Here is a 17,809-nt window from a genome sequence, read left to right on the forward strand (position 1 = left end):
ACTTTTACACATGTTTTGGCCTTTGCAGTCACCTCATCATAAGCCTTTTGATCATTTATGTAATATTCTACAACACTTGACAGCATTTTCTATCGCCGCCAATCAGATGTCAGTTGATTGACTGTCTTGTGAAAGATTAAGTTATCCTGTTAAGCGACTTTATGTTGGTGTTTACATCTTTTGTGTCTTAGGTGTGTTTATAGTGTGTGTGTATACATGCTTGCATGAATACTCAGGTCTGTGCGCCTGTCAGAAACCAAAGCATATGAGCTACAATTTACATTGTAGAAATGACTCGCAACTTCATTGGCTATCTGGTCGTACGTTGACTTTTGTCTGAATACATTTCTCATTATGTCTATTTGGCTCTTTATGGTACCCATTACCAATTTTCTGTGAGTGCTCTATATTTGCCTGATTCATTTGATTCTAACCTAGTCTACTCCTAATAGCTGGTCTTGACCTTTTTGTATGTTACAACTTTACGCCTCCTTCCCGATACTGTTACACAGCGCACTTCCCTTCCCACCCGTAGGGTTGCGAAGGGATACCTGCAATGTGGCGGTACCGTAAATGCACTTTATGTGCGATGCTGCGATCCCAGAAGCTAATTGAATATGCCCCTGTATGTTTTCTCCCTTATTCTCCTGCCACCGGTTACCCATTAAAACTGGGCTGCAACCTGTGGGTCATTGAGGGCCAAAACACTGTGTACCCTTCAAGTGAAAATCCAGATTACCATTTTGGGTCCTTGTCTCTCCAGAATTAGCATCAACCACCTATGGGCTCAGTGGATTTATTAACACTTTTTGATCTATTACTATTATATTCAACAAACACAATAATAAAACAAGACTGGGTATTACTAGACAGTCGGAGGCAAAGGGGCCCTGTTCTTAAGATTGCAATCTATGGGATCTACTTATACTGACATCTGACAGTTTGCCCAGGCCATATATATTGTTGACATCCTATTCACAGTCTTGGATTCTGGACAAAAACAAGCAGAGAAAAACCAAGGTAATATTTGGTTTCATGGAGTGAGACTCTGCTTCTACGGACGCCATACAAGTCACTTGTCGCTGTTCCTACATCTTATTAGTAGTTGAATTCCCGGGTTCGCGTTCTCTTGCTCACGGAAGAGGCCTTTGCTTATACTGTGTTGATGGTAATACTTCTGCTGTCAGTTATGCACTTAAACCAGTGGTTCCCAAACTGTGTGCCTTGGCTCCCTGGGGTGCCTCAGCGATCTCACCAGGGTGCCACGGACAGCGCTGGTGGTAAGCTAGGCGGGGGACTACTTGGCAATTATTTTGGCTTGCGGGGGCCTTGAAAAAATTCTGGAGACCCTAACGGTGCCTCGAACTGAGAAAGTTTGGGATCCACTGACTTAAACTGTGTTTAATTATCTTCAAGGTAGCGGCTTCCTTGAAAAAAAAAAAATGTATGCTTACAATCGCACGCATGGTTATTGGGTACTTTTCTTTACTCAATACAATCTCATTAATCAGCTAATTAGAGGGAGGGGAGGGGGGGGGGGGCCTGAAGCGGACTGCTCAACCCAAAAAATCATATGCGTTTCTACTTATGTTTTCCAAAAGCATTGTGCTTTAATCAAACAGAAGACTGCCCCCCCAGCCCCAGTATGCTTCTAGTGAAGACTTTCAATTCAGAAGAACTATGCACTGTAGTGCTCCTGTGGGCATATACATCCATACAGTCCAGCTTGTTGCTAGATTCTGAAAAGGTTTTCATTTAATTAAATTCAACGCCATTTTTTTATCTATTTGTTTATCATCCACAATCCAGCAAACAAGATAAATTAACCTTGTTTTGGGGCATGTTTAAATGTTTCTGCACATTGTGACTTATAGATATTCTGCCCAGTCCAAAACCATGCTTTTATTCTTTACAGAAAGGTCTCCTCCATTTATTTAGGTTGTAATCTTTGTTTCTATGGATTCTATTGTACCCGTTGCACCTTATCTTAAATCGGCTGATCCACTGAAAATTTGTGCAGAAACCTACAAAGCGTGGTTTCTTGGCAAAATTCCATTAACAAGCCTGAAAGATTATCTTTTTTATTTTTTTTTGGAAAAGAGAACAAGTGTAGATATATATTAAAAATATAAAACAACATGTAAAACCATATTTCAAATTTATGTCATGGACTGTTACTGAGCTGACTAGTAAACATGAAATGACAAATTTATTTGTACTTTGCTGTATCAAACATGCTCTATTGCACTGCTGTGCGGCAGGCTGCCATGTTAAGAGACAGTTTAGTTTCCCTAACTAAACAGGTAGACATACTTGTGATCCAGAAGTGCAGTGTGGGGATTTTTGATTTCTTCCTGCAAGTGGGACTTTGCAGAAGACTGCAAACTATGTATCTACTGCAACAAAGGTGAAATCTTGCAGGAACATCTATTGAAAGCTAGAGTACCAATTAGACTCCTTGCCTTTGCAATGCTGGTATCTGTTGTGAGGGGCAGGGAGGATCAGCTTGTTTACTTTTGTAACCTTGCTTGGAGAGGAGCCAAAAGCTGTGCTGCATCTATTTACCACTCTTTCATAGCCATAGCCAGGGAAGGAGAGATTGGATTTAGTAACCTGTGTCATTCAATGGAAAACTGCGGCCCATAGTGACTGGAACCAAACCGTCTTTTAGCCCAACGACAAAAAAAACCTCCCAAAGCGAGACTCAAACTGCTCATCTCTGAAGCTCGTTACAGAAGGAAAGTGAATTTATTTAACCCTTAAAATGCAAGTGAGATGCAGTGTTTGAACACCAGTGGCATTAAAAAAAGACCAGCGACACCACATATGAAATGTGATTGTGTTTAACATGAAGTGTGTAATCAGCACTTACACCTGCGGTAGGCTAGTTTCACTACCGGTGCGTCTGTGGTGCTGAGTAAGTGGCAGTAGCTGGTCTGTTGGGGTTTGTAATTTAAAGCTTTAGTCCACTTTTTTGTTTATGGACCTCTGTTCATAAGGGAACATCTTGTAAATCTCATCAAGGTTTGTTGTTGGATGTTCTGACTCCTATAAGAAACTGTTTTTCTGAAAAGTTTGGCAGTTATAAATTACTTATTTAGCTGTAAAGGCCTTTTAAAGAGGTTTTTCAGATTTTAACCCTCCCCCACTTTATCAGGGTTTTCAGTGATTTCCTACTGCCACCACCTCCATTACCTTGAAGTGCTGGTGCTTGATCTGTGGCTTCTGCAGTGAGGGAGGAGAGTAGTGTACCTGCAAGCTCTGATATCCAACACATGGCTATAAATGAGAGCCTGCTTGACACTGTATGTTTATGACCCTCCCACTTTCTGGCCCTATGACACACATTTTTTTGTGTGACGTTATTCCTTCTGCATAAAGAGGATTTGGGAACAACCGATTTAAGCATAAATGGTGGCTGGGAGGGTATTGTTGAAGTAATCATAAAATGGAAACCTGGAAGTGAATGAAGTTTTAAATGAAAAGGTATTGTGCAGATTCCTCTGCATTGTGTCTTAATGGGGTGTACTATTCTCTGATACAGACTCTGAAATTGGTGGTAGATAGATGAAATGTAGAAGAACGTGAAAATACGTCCTGTGATGAAAATGTTGTTGTACTTGGACATGGTAGAGGTCACTACTATTAATTAGGCCACATGTTTTGCTGTCTTGAGGTCAGAAAGAACAATACTTTCATCATGCAATTTAAAGAGCAAATGTAGAATCCTGAATAAAAATTGTTTTGCTCTTAACTAATTAAAAAAACAAAAAACAAAACATGCATTTCATATCGTTAATGTATTTTTTTTATTTTTTTTTCAGCAATTTCATAAAATTGTCCTTTTAGGAACTGGTAGGGTGCTCCATTTTCGCTCTTTTCGCACTTTCGTGATTTTTAAGCAGTAACTTTCAAGTTTCCAGATGACGTGGCGTATTTCTGAGGATGCAACACTGTTGTAGCCTTTGCTTTTGAACTCCCAATGTGAGCCTTGCAGACCAAAAGGACAAAGGCAACAACAAGTTAACAAATTCTATTTTATGTTGTTTACAACTTTCAGCCATTTTATAGATTATCTAGACTGTCCTCGGCTTTTCATTCTTTGTACTTGAACCTAAAACTGACCTTTGCTGATAGAAATGCAGGTTAATACTAGCATTCCTCCTTTGCACTGTCTGTAACAAATTCACCGATTACATTGCATGGTCCCTAACTATAAGTTCAGATCATTTTCTGGTCACTGCTTCTGGCAATGGTGATAAAATTGTTGTTTCAAGCTGTAAGTCTAAACCTGTTCCTCTCTTGGAACTGGCAGAGGGGGTAAGTAATATATTGGAATTTTACAATTTCTGTTACCAGATAATAGTATGAAAACGGGATTTCTTTTGTATTCATTTTGTGTGATTTTGTTTTTTTTTTATTCACATATAAAAAAAAATAATTTGACTGGAATAAAGGAGGAAATACTATACTATTTAAGAGAAAGAACACAACATCATATATATGATTGTGTATATCATTCTGATGGAAATTAGGAATAAGCAATTTGCCTGTTTTGCTTTTTATAACTTTCTATGTGGCATGTGTAATTGTATGTTGTGATTTCTTTAATGCTCATAGCCAAGTAAATCAACCACTCTTCTTCAAAAAAAGAGGAGTTTTACTCACCGTAAAATCTGCTTCTCTGACTCCATTGGGGGACACTGTGAGTCATTGGCTATAATAGGTGGGACTAGGAGTTAGGCACTTAGCATACATGTTTGTTCCCCAGACTCCTCCCCATCTATGCCCCTCCTCTTTCTGTACAGCACTCAGTTTTGTATAACCAACCAGAGAAGAAAGGGCAAACAAGTAAAAAATACAACCTTATAACTTTAATAGAAGAGAACTCTTTTCAGAGCAAAGGGAGTGTGCGCAGTGTCCCCCAATGGAGTCAGAGAAACAGATTTTATGGCGAGTAAAAATACTCTTTTCTCGGTCCTACCATTGGGAGGACACTGAGAGACATTGGTGACGACATACCAAAGCTGCCTCTAAGGGAGGAATTGCTCTTGAAAGGCTGTGTGCAAGACCTTGCACCCAAAGCTTGCATCAGAGGATGCGAAGATTTGCAACCTATAAATTTTTGAAAAGGTATGGACAGATGACCATGTTGCCGACCTGTACAATTGCTCTGCTGAAGCACAATGACATGCCGTCCACGAATGGTGGAAGTGATCCAGCAGGCAGTCGACTGTTTTAAAGCTGGCCAGCCCCTTTTTATGAGAATCTGAGGATGACTAAGTCATTAGTCTTCCAGACAGCAGCCGTTCGATCAACATCGTATCACAGAGCACGCACTACATCCAGCAGCGGTAAAGTATCATCTGAAGAGGAAGCAGAAGAAGAGAATGCCGAGACCACAATCTCCTGATTTAAGTGGAACCTGGACACTACTGGCGGGGTATCGGAGCTTGGTGCCCCTATTATCGATCTCTGATAACCTGATTTCCTATTGACAATCTATCGACAGGAGAGGAGGAAGTGAAACACAAACAAGTTGTTGCAGTTCAAAATCAGCTCTGTGGGTCTTTTCAGACTGCTCCTTTTATTTATACCGAAGCTCGAGCATTAACTGATTAACAAGTACATATAAGGACAAATCTTTCCTTGCAACAGTAAGTACATATAAAGAAATCTCTTTAGCTCAGCAAATATTTCTTTGCAGCAATAAATAAATATAAGGCAACATCCTTTGTCCAGTGCTGGGAAAATATCGTTCAAGCCGTTTGTTTTCAGTCTTGCATCCTGCTATTGTCTGTTCCATGGGAAACACTTGTTTTTCTTCAAGAGTATAGTTCTCATATTTGTAGTTATAGTTTTTTAAGGTATTTCACACACATTTGTAACTTTCTAATAACTATTCATTGTTTTATACTCTCACACATACCTTAGAAACAAAAGAAAGCTTTGAGCAAAACATAGCTCTATCCTTGTGAAAAATTAGAAATGGGGGTGTGCAGCAAAGTGCCCAATTCTGAAACTCTACGAGCAGAGGCTATGGCCAAAAGGAACACCACCTTCCAAGTGAGATGACGTGAATCCAGCTGTTCAAATGGGGCCAATGTAAGTGTCCTGACCACTAGATTGAGATAGCATGGTTCCACAGGATGAATAAAGGGGGCCTGAACATGAAGAACATCTGAACATCCCATAAGTCTGCCATTCGGCGTTGAAAATAAATGAAAAATGCCGAGAATTAGATTAACTCAGCTGTGCATGATTAAAGAAATCCTAAAAACATGAACTGGTGATGGCCCTTGCTGACTGGTTTGCCCATCACTGATCTAAATAATGGCAGAGAAAAGGCCCCTGAACCACAAGGTCTTGCCGCATTGGTAGGCAGAAGAGAGGCACCACCGCCAGCCCCAGGATGTCTGAGAACCATGTCCTGCGAGGCCAGGATTGTGGTAACCCACTCTTTAGCTTCTTTAGTACCTGCGAGAGCATGGGAATTGAAGGAAGCAGGTAGACCAGCCGAAAGTGCCACTGTATCGTCATGGCATCAGTGAATCCTGCCTGAGGTCTCTTGACTTTGAGAAGTAAAGGGGGACCTGAAAGCTCAGTCTGGACGCCATGAAATCTGTGTCCGGAATGTCCCAACACTCCACCAGGAGGGTAAAAACCTCTCTGTGGAGAGACCATTCCGAACAGTCTCTACCTAGTATGGCTGTTGGCTAATGTGTAAGAGCGCTGCTAAATGTAATATGCCCAGGCAGCAGCGCTTGTGCTGTCAGCAAATCATCTCCTAGGGAGTGCGATTGCTGACCTGTTCTCCCCCCTAGTAGATGCTAGTTGCCTGGGGGGAGACAATGCCGGCCAGTCCGTTGGGAGGAGAGGCTATAATGGCTTCACTCCCGCCCGACCTAATACAGTGGTAGTACGTCTGCCAGTTCATGTCTATCTGGTGAAAATGAATGTCCCTTATTTGCTCTTTTCTAGGGGATGAGAGACTGTTGGGAATTGCTGCGAGGGGTGAGTGAGTTATGCTGCTGCTCCGTCCACAGAGACCAGAGTGAAGGAAACCGTCGGGCTATTAACTCCTCTGGGTCTTAAGATCAATCCCTGTGCTGCACCTGTGAAGGGAAAAAAATTAAAAACCTGAAACCTAAGCTAATAAAAGTATAGGCAGGAACCTATACCCAAGTGACCTATCTTCCTAGGCACTTAATTGAAACGGAGGTCTGTACAGGAAGAGGAGGGGCATAGTAAGGGAGGAGTCTGGGGATCAAACTCTTATAATAAGTGCCTAACTTATAGTCCCACCTACTATACCCAATGTCTCGCAGTGTCCCCCAATGGTAGGTAAGAGAAAAAAAGCATGTATAGTTAATTAAAAGATAGTACAACCATTGTCAAGCTATTGTGCTTGTTACATAAAGATGACCTAATGTGCTGTAGTTTTAAAGCTGACACTATATAAATACATATTCCCTGTATGATTTACTGCATATTAGGTGGTGGTTGTAAAGTGTGGGGATGGGGGGGGTGTCAAAAAACAATAAAAAATAAAAACCATCAGTTGAGTTTAGTCAATAATGAGCTTGGCTTCATTGACTAATTGTTTGGGTTGAAAGAAAAACCATGCAAGTTTTACGAATACCAGATTGGGCAGAATGGATGGGGTCGCAATAGCTAGGGAATATTGCTAAGAGCAATGATTTATTGTTTTTGTTCTCTTTATTTATTTTAATGTGTTATTGGCTGCTCCATATATGTAACCAAATGTTAACGGACCGTTTGTTACTAATCTAATTTTTTTACTGTAGAAAAAACAGACTTGTGTAAATTTGAACTCCAGTTCTCAGTATGTGGTCAGTGGAGGTCTTGATAATACTGTGAACATCTGGGATTTAAAATCTAAAAGGCTTCATCGATCATTAAAGGTAAGAGTTTTTTTCAGTTTAGTAAACATGAATTGCTATTGAATAAATTAATGCCATGTTTGCTTCTTTTTTTTTTTTTTTTTTTTTTTTTTTTTAAAAAAAGTGTACATTTTAGAAAAAGTTTTCATTTTATCTCTTTTTTTAGGATCACAAGGATGAAGTAACTTCTGTTATATTTAATGGGAATGATAGCTATGTAGCCTCAGGCTCTATGAGTGGGGAAATTATATTGTATAATGTAACTACGAATTTATCCAGCACACCGTTTGGTCATGGAAGCAGCCAGGTATGTAATATATGCTGAAGATGTATTTACTTTTCTGTAGTTCACATAAAAATTTACTAATATTTAAGTGTTGAACTATATTTTCCTGCAGCCAATTCGTCATTTGAAATACTCTTTTGTAAAGAAGTTTCTACTTGGTTCAGTGTCTGACAGTGGTAGTGTGACACTCTGGGATGCTCACAGTCAGAATCCATTCCACGTGTTTGAGAATGCTCACAAGGCCCCAGCATCTGGAATCTGCTTCTCTCCAGTAAATGATCTACTGCTTGTGACTGTTGGATTAGACAAAAGAATGATCTGTTATGATGTGTCCAGCAAAATGTAAGTATTATGTGTTGGGTTTTTATTTTGTTTACATTTCATCATTTACGTGTAAATCTTTACATGTTTTTGAGTGTGTAGTTATTGCAGCAGAATCATGTTTTGCAAGTATAATTGTTTGCTTTAGGCCATTTGGAAGAGATGTTAACAATGCTATAAACGGTTTCTCAAATTATTTGCTCATAGTCTGGCGTATTTGTCAGTAGTGGATTTCGGTAGCTGTTTTGTTTCCTTGTCAACTGGCTCTGTGAGTGGTTTAAATATATATTTTTTTTCTTCACTACAAAATTAAACCTTCAAATATGGTGGTTTTTTTTTTTGGTTTTTTTTTTTTTTATTTCTCCTTTCCAAAATCCGTTGTCTAAGAATACTAGCTAAATAACTATTTTCCTTGATCAGAAGTATTGTGATATTTCCTTTCTAATATATCTTTATGATAAAGATTAGACAATACCATCTCTGTGCTTTATGATTATTTACGTCACTGCTGTGACCTTTGGAGGCCTTTGGTATGACACCCGTGGCAGCTTCTCTTCAGCGACCAAACCAGAGATCGCCTTGACCTCCACTTCATATGGTCCTTGAGGAGAGGGAGAATTCTGACACTGGTTAATTACATGTCTTCATAGGGTATGTGTGGCTGCATGTCTCTAGTACACAGATGTGGTTACCAAATGCCTACTAATAATGTAACGAAGAAAACTTTTTTTTCCTGCGATGAAGTATATTTTAGTCATTGTGCTCCAAATCCAAATTACAGATTAGGTGAGATATTCAGTAACAAAATACTGCTTATCTCCTTTGATCCAATGTCTGTCCTCTAAAGGTGAGAGCAGATCTTCAATTTCTAAGTGAGATACAATTTTTTGCTATTGAGTAGCTGTTTCCAAAAAAAAAAACCCTGTTTGGGACCAACACGGCACAATCTTTATCTGTGTATCGGAGGAGTGCAAGCAAGTGACATTTTCCTATTTAACATTTTCCTAGTACCACCCAAACTAAATTTAGAGTTTTGAGTGAAATTTTCCTGCACATAAAGTTGTACAATAGCAGTGGAGATTGCTACACTTGGTTACATAGTATTCAGTAGCTTTTTCCTTCATTTAACTTTTTTAAACCAAGTTCCAAATTGCAGGCTCACCAGTAAACCATAACAAACCAGGCAAATTCTTTGTTTTAACATTTTGAAATTGGCTTTCAATTATACCATACATATTGTCCATGATGGCTTTTTGTTAGTCATTAATCTCTTCCTTCAGGGCAGTGCACTCCATTGATTTAAGCTCCTCTTAGGGGAATGAAGCCCTCTGATTTGAATATCTGCAGCTCTTCATCAACATCATCTTCAAGACTTTTTATATAGCGCAAGCAAGTTCCGTAGTGTTTGGTAAAGAAATGTGGTGCATTATATTACAAATTATTAGATGTTCCTATTTAGCCATGCTTTGTAGCCACTTTATCTTTAGAGAAGACTAGATCTGTGCTTATCCCTACATAAATGCAGAAATGTTAGGAGTAGATTGTTAAGCATTCATGGCTCAGATGGAGTTGCTCTGAATGTGCTGCCGACCATATCTGTTGGCTACTTATGTTAGCTGCAGGACAGGCATTGTTCCCAAAAGTGGAAGGGAGGCACTGCTTTTTGCTTCCGTATTACCCAGAGTGGCACCAGGCCTGTGGGATTCTGCCTCCACACCTGTCCAATATCATGGGTACACTTGGCTAGCCAAGTATAAAGCCACTGTTCCCAGTCTTTTTAATTATAAGCCTCAAGGGGGGATGTTAGGCATGATGTTCTTTGTCGCCCTCCCCTTAATAGCAGTAGCCCTGTGCTGGCCGGCCTAGGACTGGTTATTGCAAAAGCTGGAGGGAATCCACACTTGTGGTCTCCCTGTTCTATTGGAAACCCGCCCATACAGTCTACTACTGGTACAGGTTAAGGTTTTGCAGGTGGGGGGAGCTTAGGGTCTGCTTTTATTTTTTATATTCTGTATATTTTATGGATATACAGTATATTCGGTCATTGTTGCATATGACATGACGCACATAAGCTTTGTGGCGGGGACTGTCACAGGCCTGATATTGGTAGCAAATGTACTGTATCAATCGACAGTGGTACCTAGGCAAATTAGAAAATGTTCTGCAGTACAGAGGTCTGACCTCTTACTAGGCAGAATTAAGCAGTCATTTTTATGATGTTGGTGTGTCTTTAATATTAGAAACGAGAGACCTTTAATATTAGTATAAAACACTTTTTAAACTCAAAAGTATAGGATTTGCCATATTGATTTCTTTCATAAGAATATTTACATAGCTCATGCAAACCACTTTCTTCTTGAAAACTAGAACAGAGCATGCAATTTCAGATAAAAGTGTTAATTTGAAATCTCTATTAATTGTTTAATGTTCAAAAATATTCTAGATATCCAGGCATCGTTTTTCAAACGATATCCCTTCAGATGTGTGTTGGACCACAATGTCACGTTTTGTAGTGCCTTCAAATATTTATTGTGCATAATCGGACAAAGCATTTTTGTTAAATATGGATAACCTCACTTTAGTTTCAATGAACAAATCATGACTGCTAACATGGAAATTAAGGTATTGTTTCTTTAGGATGACCTACCTACGAGAGAGAGATAGATATACAGAGAGATGGATACAGATTAAGATTTGTTAAACACACAGTATATTTGTGTTTATATCTTATTGTTCTTAGTACTTGACACATGAACTTCAGGTGCTTTTAAAAGTGGTGTGAATGCCCAGAAACTCACTTGGTATGCACGGACCTTGAGGTCGGGTTCAACCACCTCCCTTTTTTTTTTTTTTTTTTTAAAAAAATGTTCAAACCTGTTCTAATCTTTTCAGTAGCAATTTTCTAATTCATTAGTTGGTTATACAGGATTGACTACTATTTTTAAATTATTATCATTATTATTAATCATTTTTATCTTTTACTTAACATCTCTTAAGTCGACCCCCTCCCCATTAAGAGATTTAGACAAGTTGTTTTTAATTGCAAAAGTGTGTTTTAAAACATGCGGTGAGATATACTTTGTGCTGGGAGTCTTGTGGGGAGGTTCGATTTTTGGCTACTACTTGACTAACTTTTATACAGCTAACCTCAGTGATTCCCAAATGACACACATTTTCCTAACCTGAAACAAAGGAAGTGCAACAGCCTGGTTACTGTGCTTGGGATAGTGTGTGGCACATGTTACTGCTAAAGGGGCAATATGTATATGTCCTTGAAGCATGTATGCGCTGCTCATCAGGGAGTATATGGTGGTTTAAGATTTGGACAATTAAGTTGTAAATTTTTTTAATTTATTTTTTGCCTATAATCATTGTTTCTTTTAAATCAGTCTTCTGCAAACAGTAGTAGCTGAATCTCCTTTGACTGCTATAGACTTCATGCCAGATGGAGCAACATTGGCGGTCGGCTCTTCGCGTGGAAAAATTTACCTTTATGACTTAAGAATGTTAAGCTCACCAATTAAAACAGTCACTGCTCATAAGACATCTGTACAGTGCATTCAGTTCGAACACAGCAGCACCCACAAGGTGAGTTATGGATGTTTTTCATTGTATAAAAGGGTACTCCTATCCCTCAATTGTCAAGTATTGCAGATCATTGCCGAAAAACACAAATCCACTAATAAGAGGAAGATAAGCCTAGCCGCAGCATTTTGGATGGATTAAAGGTCACAAAAGTGAGTTAGGAAGGCCAGTGAGAAAGAGGTTGCAGTAGTTGAGACAAGAAAGGAGTAAATTGACCAAGACTTTCCTTGTTCCTGAGAGAGGAAAGGCTGGATTTTCTTGATGATACAGAGGATGAAGTGGCAGTATGGTAAGTGACTAGATATAAGGGGTTTGACAACAAGGCAGTAAGGCTTGAGTGACAGGAGAGGGAGTTATGTTGTCAACCAGGAGGGAGATATTTGAAGGGATAGCAACATAGGCAGCAAGAAAGATGAGCTCGGATTTGAATTTGTTGAGTTTTGAGAAAGTGCTGTGATATCCAGGTAGTTAAAGCAGAGACACGACTAGATACTTTGGTTAGGAAGGCGGGAGAGAGGTCTGGGGAGAAAAAATATATCTGCATGTCATCAGCATTAGAGGTGGTGTTGAAAGCCAGTTGATTGAATAAGTTCACAGAGAAAGGTGGTGTAGTGAGAGAACAGGAGACCAAGGACAGAGCCTTGGGGGACTCCAATAGAGCGAGGAAGAGGGGGGAGAAGGAATCTGAAGCAGAGATGCTAAAGGAGTGGTCAGAGAGGTAGGAAGCAAACCAGGATAAAGCGGTTTTGCAAAGACCTAGGCAGTGAAGGGTGGTAAGGAGAAGAGACTGACTTATAAAAATCAGCAGAGAGGTTGAGGAGTACGAGAAGGGAGAAGTGACCTTTTCCCCAATCTACATATTAAATATGTCATAATGCCTAAATATGGTCAGAATAGATCTTTGACACTACAAATATATTTTTATTTTCTGCAGCACATATTTGTTGTAACGGAGATGCCTGCCCCAGTTAGAGCTTGACAAGCCTGTTGGTCTTTTTTTTTTTTTTTTTCTTTCTTTTGTACTGAGAGCTAATCTATCTTTTCACCCTTCTTCTAACTGTGGATGTTTGTGACCTGAAAAACTTTAATATCAGGAATACAATTTTAACACTTGATGAGTACCACACAGCTTTGCAGTTGAAATTAAGTGACACTGAATGTTTTTAGAATTTTTAAGGCAGTTTTTTGTCTTGGATAGTTGTAATATGTTTTAGACTTTAATACATTTTCATACATTGTTGAGGTTGAACAGCAATGTGAATGTTGAAATATATCCACTTAAACCAGGTCTGACCCACATACTGAATAACTTAAATTGTAAATAAATTAGCTTTGTAGTCGTTTTCCTATGTCGTGTCAAAGACTGTGTGTGAAATCTCTGCACTCTTAAGGCTCAGTCTAATGGTTGACTGGTTTTCGCATGGGATCCTTGCAATGGAGGCGATAGGCTTTTGCAGAAAACACCCACATGTCGCTCCCAGTGTGGAAGCTGTTAGCGACACTTTGCCTGAGAACATCTACCTAGAGAGAATCATTTGTGGTCTCCCAAAATATTTTATATTCCAGAAAGGGCTCTTTTAATTTGACCCACCCCCAACCCCTATTGACTATTAGGACATGACCACAAGCATTTAGTAGGGAGGAAAGAAAACACATAATGTGAATAAGCCACCTATAATCCAGGGAGGTCTTATCTAGTTTAATTTGAGCAGTGTAAGGCTTCCTAACTCAAATTATTTGGAGAAGCCCCAGTTATTATGTAAGAATTTAGTTCTAAGCTATGCCAAATGAGTTGCACTGAGGCAAGGTGTTTCATCTGATTGGACGTGCTGCCGTAACCTATTATCCATCCACGTTTTTCTCTTGCAGTCCTCATTTACCAAGGTATTTTTATTTTGTCATATAGATATTCAGATAATGTATTTGGAAAGGTAAGTGTTCTATAACTTTGTATGATTTCACATCATATTTTCTTTATTTTTAGTCTAGCAAAAGTGCAAATAAATCGTCCTTTGTATCCTCTAACGTCAACAAGAAGGCTCCAGTCAAATCAACTGCTTTTACTGGTGGAACACACACGATAAAAGATTTGCCATCCACTTTAACCACACCATCTCTGCCTCAACAAGCAACAATAGTAGATAATCGAGGTCTTGAAATAAATGAGAACAAATTGGGTATGACTAATGATGTGTGTTGTGGCTCAGTGTAAAGAATTGACTAGCCATTTTTTGTATTAGTTTTGTGTTTTTTTTTTCTTTTTTGTGATGTCCTCTTGTACATTCTCGGGTTTGTGAATACTTTTGATGCCGTACATATGTGTGTGTGTGTATATGTATATATATATACATACACACACAAGAATAAGGCTATTTTGTTCATTGTTCACCTACTGAATTAATTGAAGTCATCCAATAAGAGTGATCTAATTAATGACAAAAATTGACTCTTACTTGATAAAAACATTATACATAAATTATTCAAGTGCACCTTATGAGATCCAAGTATTGGGATATATCATATTTGTGGTCAGTCCCACCCTAGGGTCGACTTATTTATTTTGATCACTTATTTTTTTCCTACTTTATCACAAATATTTACTCATAAATTCACCTACACTTTTCTGGTCAATAATTGTATGTTATATTACCTAACAAAGCTTTGGTTTTAACTATTAAAATGATCATTAAGAACTGGAGTGCTTCAACATTCACCTCTTGTATCTTCCTTTTTTTTATACAATAATTATATGTTGAATGAAGCACCCCTCCATAATACAGTAATACTAATATACGAACAGTGAGGAAGGTCCATAATCTGTTGCGGAGCTAGTTTCTTTCTTGTTTATGCTTACCATTTTATTTTTTTTTTTATTTTTTTTTCTCTCCCCTCTTTCTGCAGATATGCCACGTAGCACGAGTCTTGATGTAATACCATCAAAAGAAACCGATTTGGCTAAAACTTCAGATATGAAATCAGTAGATACATTTGGGAGAAGTAGTTTAGGTGACATTTTTTCTCCAGTCCGCGATGGTAAGCATGTTTGCTGCATACATGTTTGAAATAATCAAGATTGGAATTAAAGTATGCCTTGAAATTCATATTATATTATACCAATTAAATGTTGTGCCTTTTAATGCCTTACTTCTGTTGTATCTTTTGGTCTAGTGGATGGCAATATGATTGCTATTTTTTCATGTGTATATAAATTTACATATTTTTTATTTTATTAAGATGCATCACACTTAAAAGGAATGGAAGAATTTCTCGCTAAAGGAAATGGTATGTGTAATTGATCCTTTTTTCTGTTCAAACTTAAACTATCTTAACAGCTTTTGATCGTTTCAAAATGATATATACTAGCAGGTGGTGACCCCTACAGCACCTTATTTAAATGATTGGTTGCCCTAGGATAAGGGGCTATTTCAAACGTTGGGTCAGAGAGAAAAATCACTGTACAATCAAGCAAAGCTGAATATATATAGAGTATAAGTTTGTACAGTGGCTGGCCATACCACCACTTTTCTTACTGCTTTGATTATGAAACTATTTAGTTCCGTTTCCATACTGCCACTTAATGTCTACTTTGACTAATGTGTATATATGTAACCTAGCTTTAGTGGATAGGACTGGCAGAAACGTCAAAAGTACATTCAAATAAAAAAAAACTTTGAGCATTGACCGTAGCATTAGGAGTTTGATCTTCTACAGTTACATCACCAATCTGTTTTTTTTGTTTTGTTTTAATTATTTATAAATATGTTCAACATACTAAGCCATATATAGTCATTTTAATTCTTTCATAATAATCCTACCAACTATTTAGGCTCTAATAAACCGTAAACATGTCTACATAACTTGAACGCAATACATATAAATACACCTTCTTATTTGCTTGCTTTCAGATCTTGATTACTTGGCTCAATTAACTGCAATACCTTCCACAAGGCGATATCCTGTGGGTGCCAATTCTCAAGGAATGCATTCTTCTCCTTTGAACTTAATTATTGGAAGTCCAATTAAAGAAGAAGATGAAACCCAAGATTGTGAACTGAAAACAAGGAGACCACTTCTTCTAAAGCAAAGCTCCAGAGAGGGTGAGAAACAGGTAATCTGAGTAATGAGTACTCCTGATTTGTGTATCCTAATTACCGTATTTCCCCATGTATAAGACGCACCTGTATAAATCTTGTGGAAAAATTGAGAATAATGTTTATAGTCTTTTGCAGAGTAATTGGTGACTGAAAATATTGAGGATAATGTTTTTTGCAGAGTAATTGTGCAGCGGGTACTACAGAGAGAAGAGACGGAGTTCTAACCCTATTGCTAATTCTGCCTTACCCTGTCAGATGCTTCCTCTGCCCAGTAAAGTCTTCTTTCTTCTGTCCATTCTGATCCTGATGCTGGAAAGTCACTTACCGTCCTCTTCGCGATGACCGGATGTTCAATCAGGACTTTGACAAAGTCCTGATTGGACAAATACCAAATGCAGAAACCAGAAGTGTACGTTCCAACTGCTGTTTACGCACCGAATCCGGTCATCGCGAAGAGGACGTTAAGCGACTTTCCAGCATCAGGATCACAACGGACAGAAGAAAGAAGACTTTACCGGACAGAGGAAGCGTCTGACAGGGTAAGCGCTACTACCACTGTATAAGACGCACACAGTTTTTAGACCCAAAATTTTGGGGAAAATGGTGCGTCTTATACATGGGAAATACGGTAATTCCGCTTAATGCAGTTAACCAGTTAATCAAGAAGCCTTATGGCAAACCACTGTTTACATATTAAGTCAGTCTTTGCCTACTTCTTTAATAGTCATTTAGTAGTTGTTTACACAGTATTACATTGTGTTGCCACGTATGCTGGTGGCAAATGGTTTATATGCAGTACATCTTAAAATAAATATAGACCTTCATTGCATTTCAGTAGGATGAAAAGAAATTGATTGGCGTTTCACAAGTTCACTTTATATTTTTTTTCTTCACTTTTTAAAGCCTTCAAAAACACCAAGCACTGAGCAAATTAATTATAAAACTTCACCCATTCCCGTTTCACGGACTCCAGAAGCAAGTGAAAGATCAGGAAAGCAAATTCTAGCCCAATTAAAACCAGATTTTTCAGCAAATGGCACAAAAGTAACAAGTAGGTATCGTACTGTACAGTAAAAAATCTATTTTATTCATCATAATAGAAAATATTTTGAAGGAAATAATTACTTTTGTATTGTTTAACAACATCAGTGTACTGTACATTCGATTCACTCATCTAGACCACTTCCTCCAAGTAATCCAACGTCATTTCCAGACTGTAAGAAATAGGATGTATGAGTGATGCTAGGCTGTAAAAATGATTGATATCAACCATGGATACATATGTATAATATAAGCTAAAATATTTAACAACTCCTCAAAAACAACACACACATTAAAATTGTTTATATTAAATCCTAATCAAAGAATGCATCTAATGGGTTCATCTAACACAAATTACAGGGACTAACAAATAGACCGGTATATAAGATCTCTATCAAATAGGAATTTCAGCCATCATCAATATTTATCCACATAAAATTTACAATACTGGAATAGTCACAATAATGTTCTCTGTCTATATCTGTGCACTATAAATCTATATTTCTCTTTCATCCATCTGGGGGACACTCCTTAACCATGGGGTTGAGTCGGGGGAAGGAGTCTGGCACCCAAAGAGT

General features: G+C 38.3%; 1 protein-coding gene across 3 annotated transcripts in view; it reads left to right on the forward strand.

Moving 5' to 3' along the window:
* Positions 1-17,809, forward strand: part of NEDD1 (NEDD1 gamma-tubulin ring complex targeting factor) — a 62,319-nt gene that overhangs the window by 15,928 nt on the left and 28,582 nt on the right. For all 3 annotated transcript variants that reach the window (XM_075209333.1, XM_075209332.1, XM_075209331.1), the window contains 10 exons: positions 4,226-4,320; positions 7,809-7,925; positions 8,071-8,211; positions 8,303-8,532; positions 11,901-12,099; positions 14,081-14,273; positions 14,998-15,129; positions 15,331-15,378; positions 16,002-16,204; positions 17,094-17,241. In XM_075209333.1, the coding sequence (XP_075065434.1) occupies positions 4,226-4,320; positions 7,809-7,925; positions 8,071-8,211; positions 8,303-8,532; positions 11,901-12,099; positions 14,081-14,273; positions 14,998-15,129; positions 15,331-15,378; positions 16,002-16,204; positions 17,094-17,241 (1,506 nt within the window). The remainder of the gene's footprint in view (positions 1-4,225; positions 4,321-7,808; positions 7,926-8,070; positions 8,212-8,302; positions 8,533-11,900; positions 12,100-14,080; positions 14,274-14,997; positions 15,130-15,330; positions 15,379-16,001; positions 16,205-17,093; positions 17,242-17,809) is intronic.

This window comes from Mixophyes fleayi, chromosome 4, assembly GCF_038048845.1.
Source record: "Mixophyes fleayi isolate aMixFle1 chromosome 4, aMixFle1.hap1, whole genome shotgun sequence".
Classification (NCBI taxonomy): domain Eukaryota; kingdom Metazoa; phylum Chordata; class Amphibia; order Anura; family Limnodynastidae; genus Mixophyes; species Mixophyes fleayi.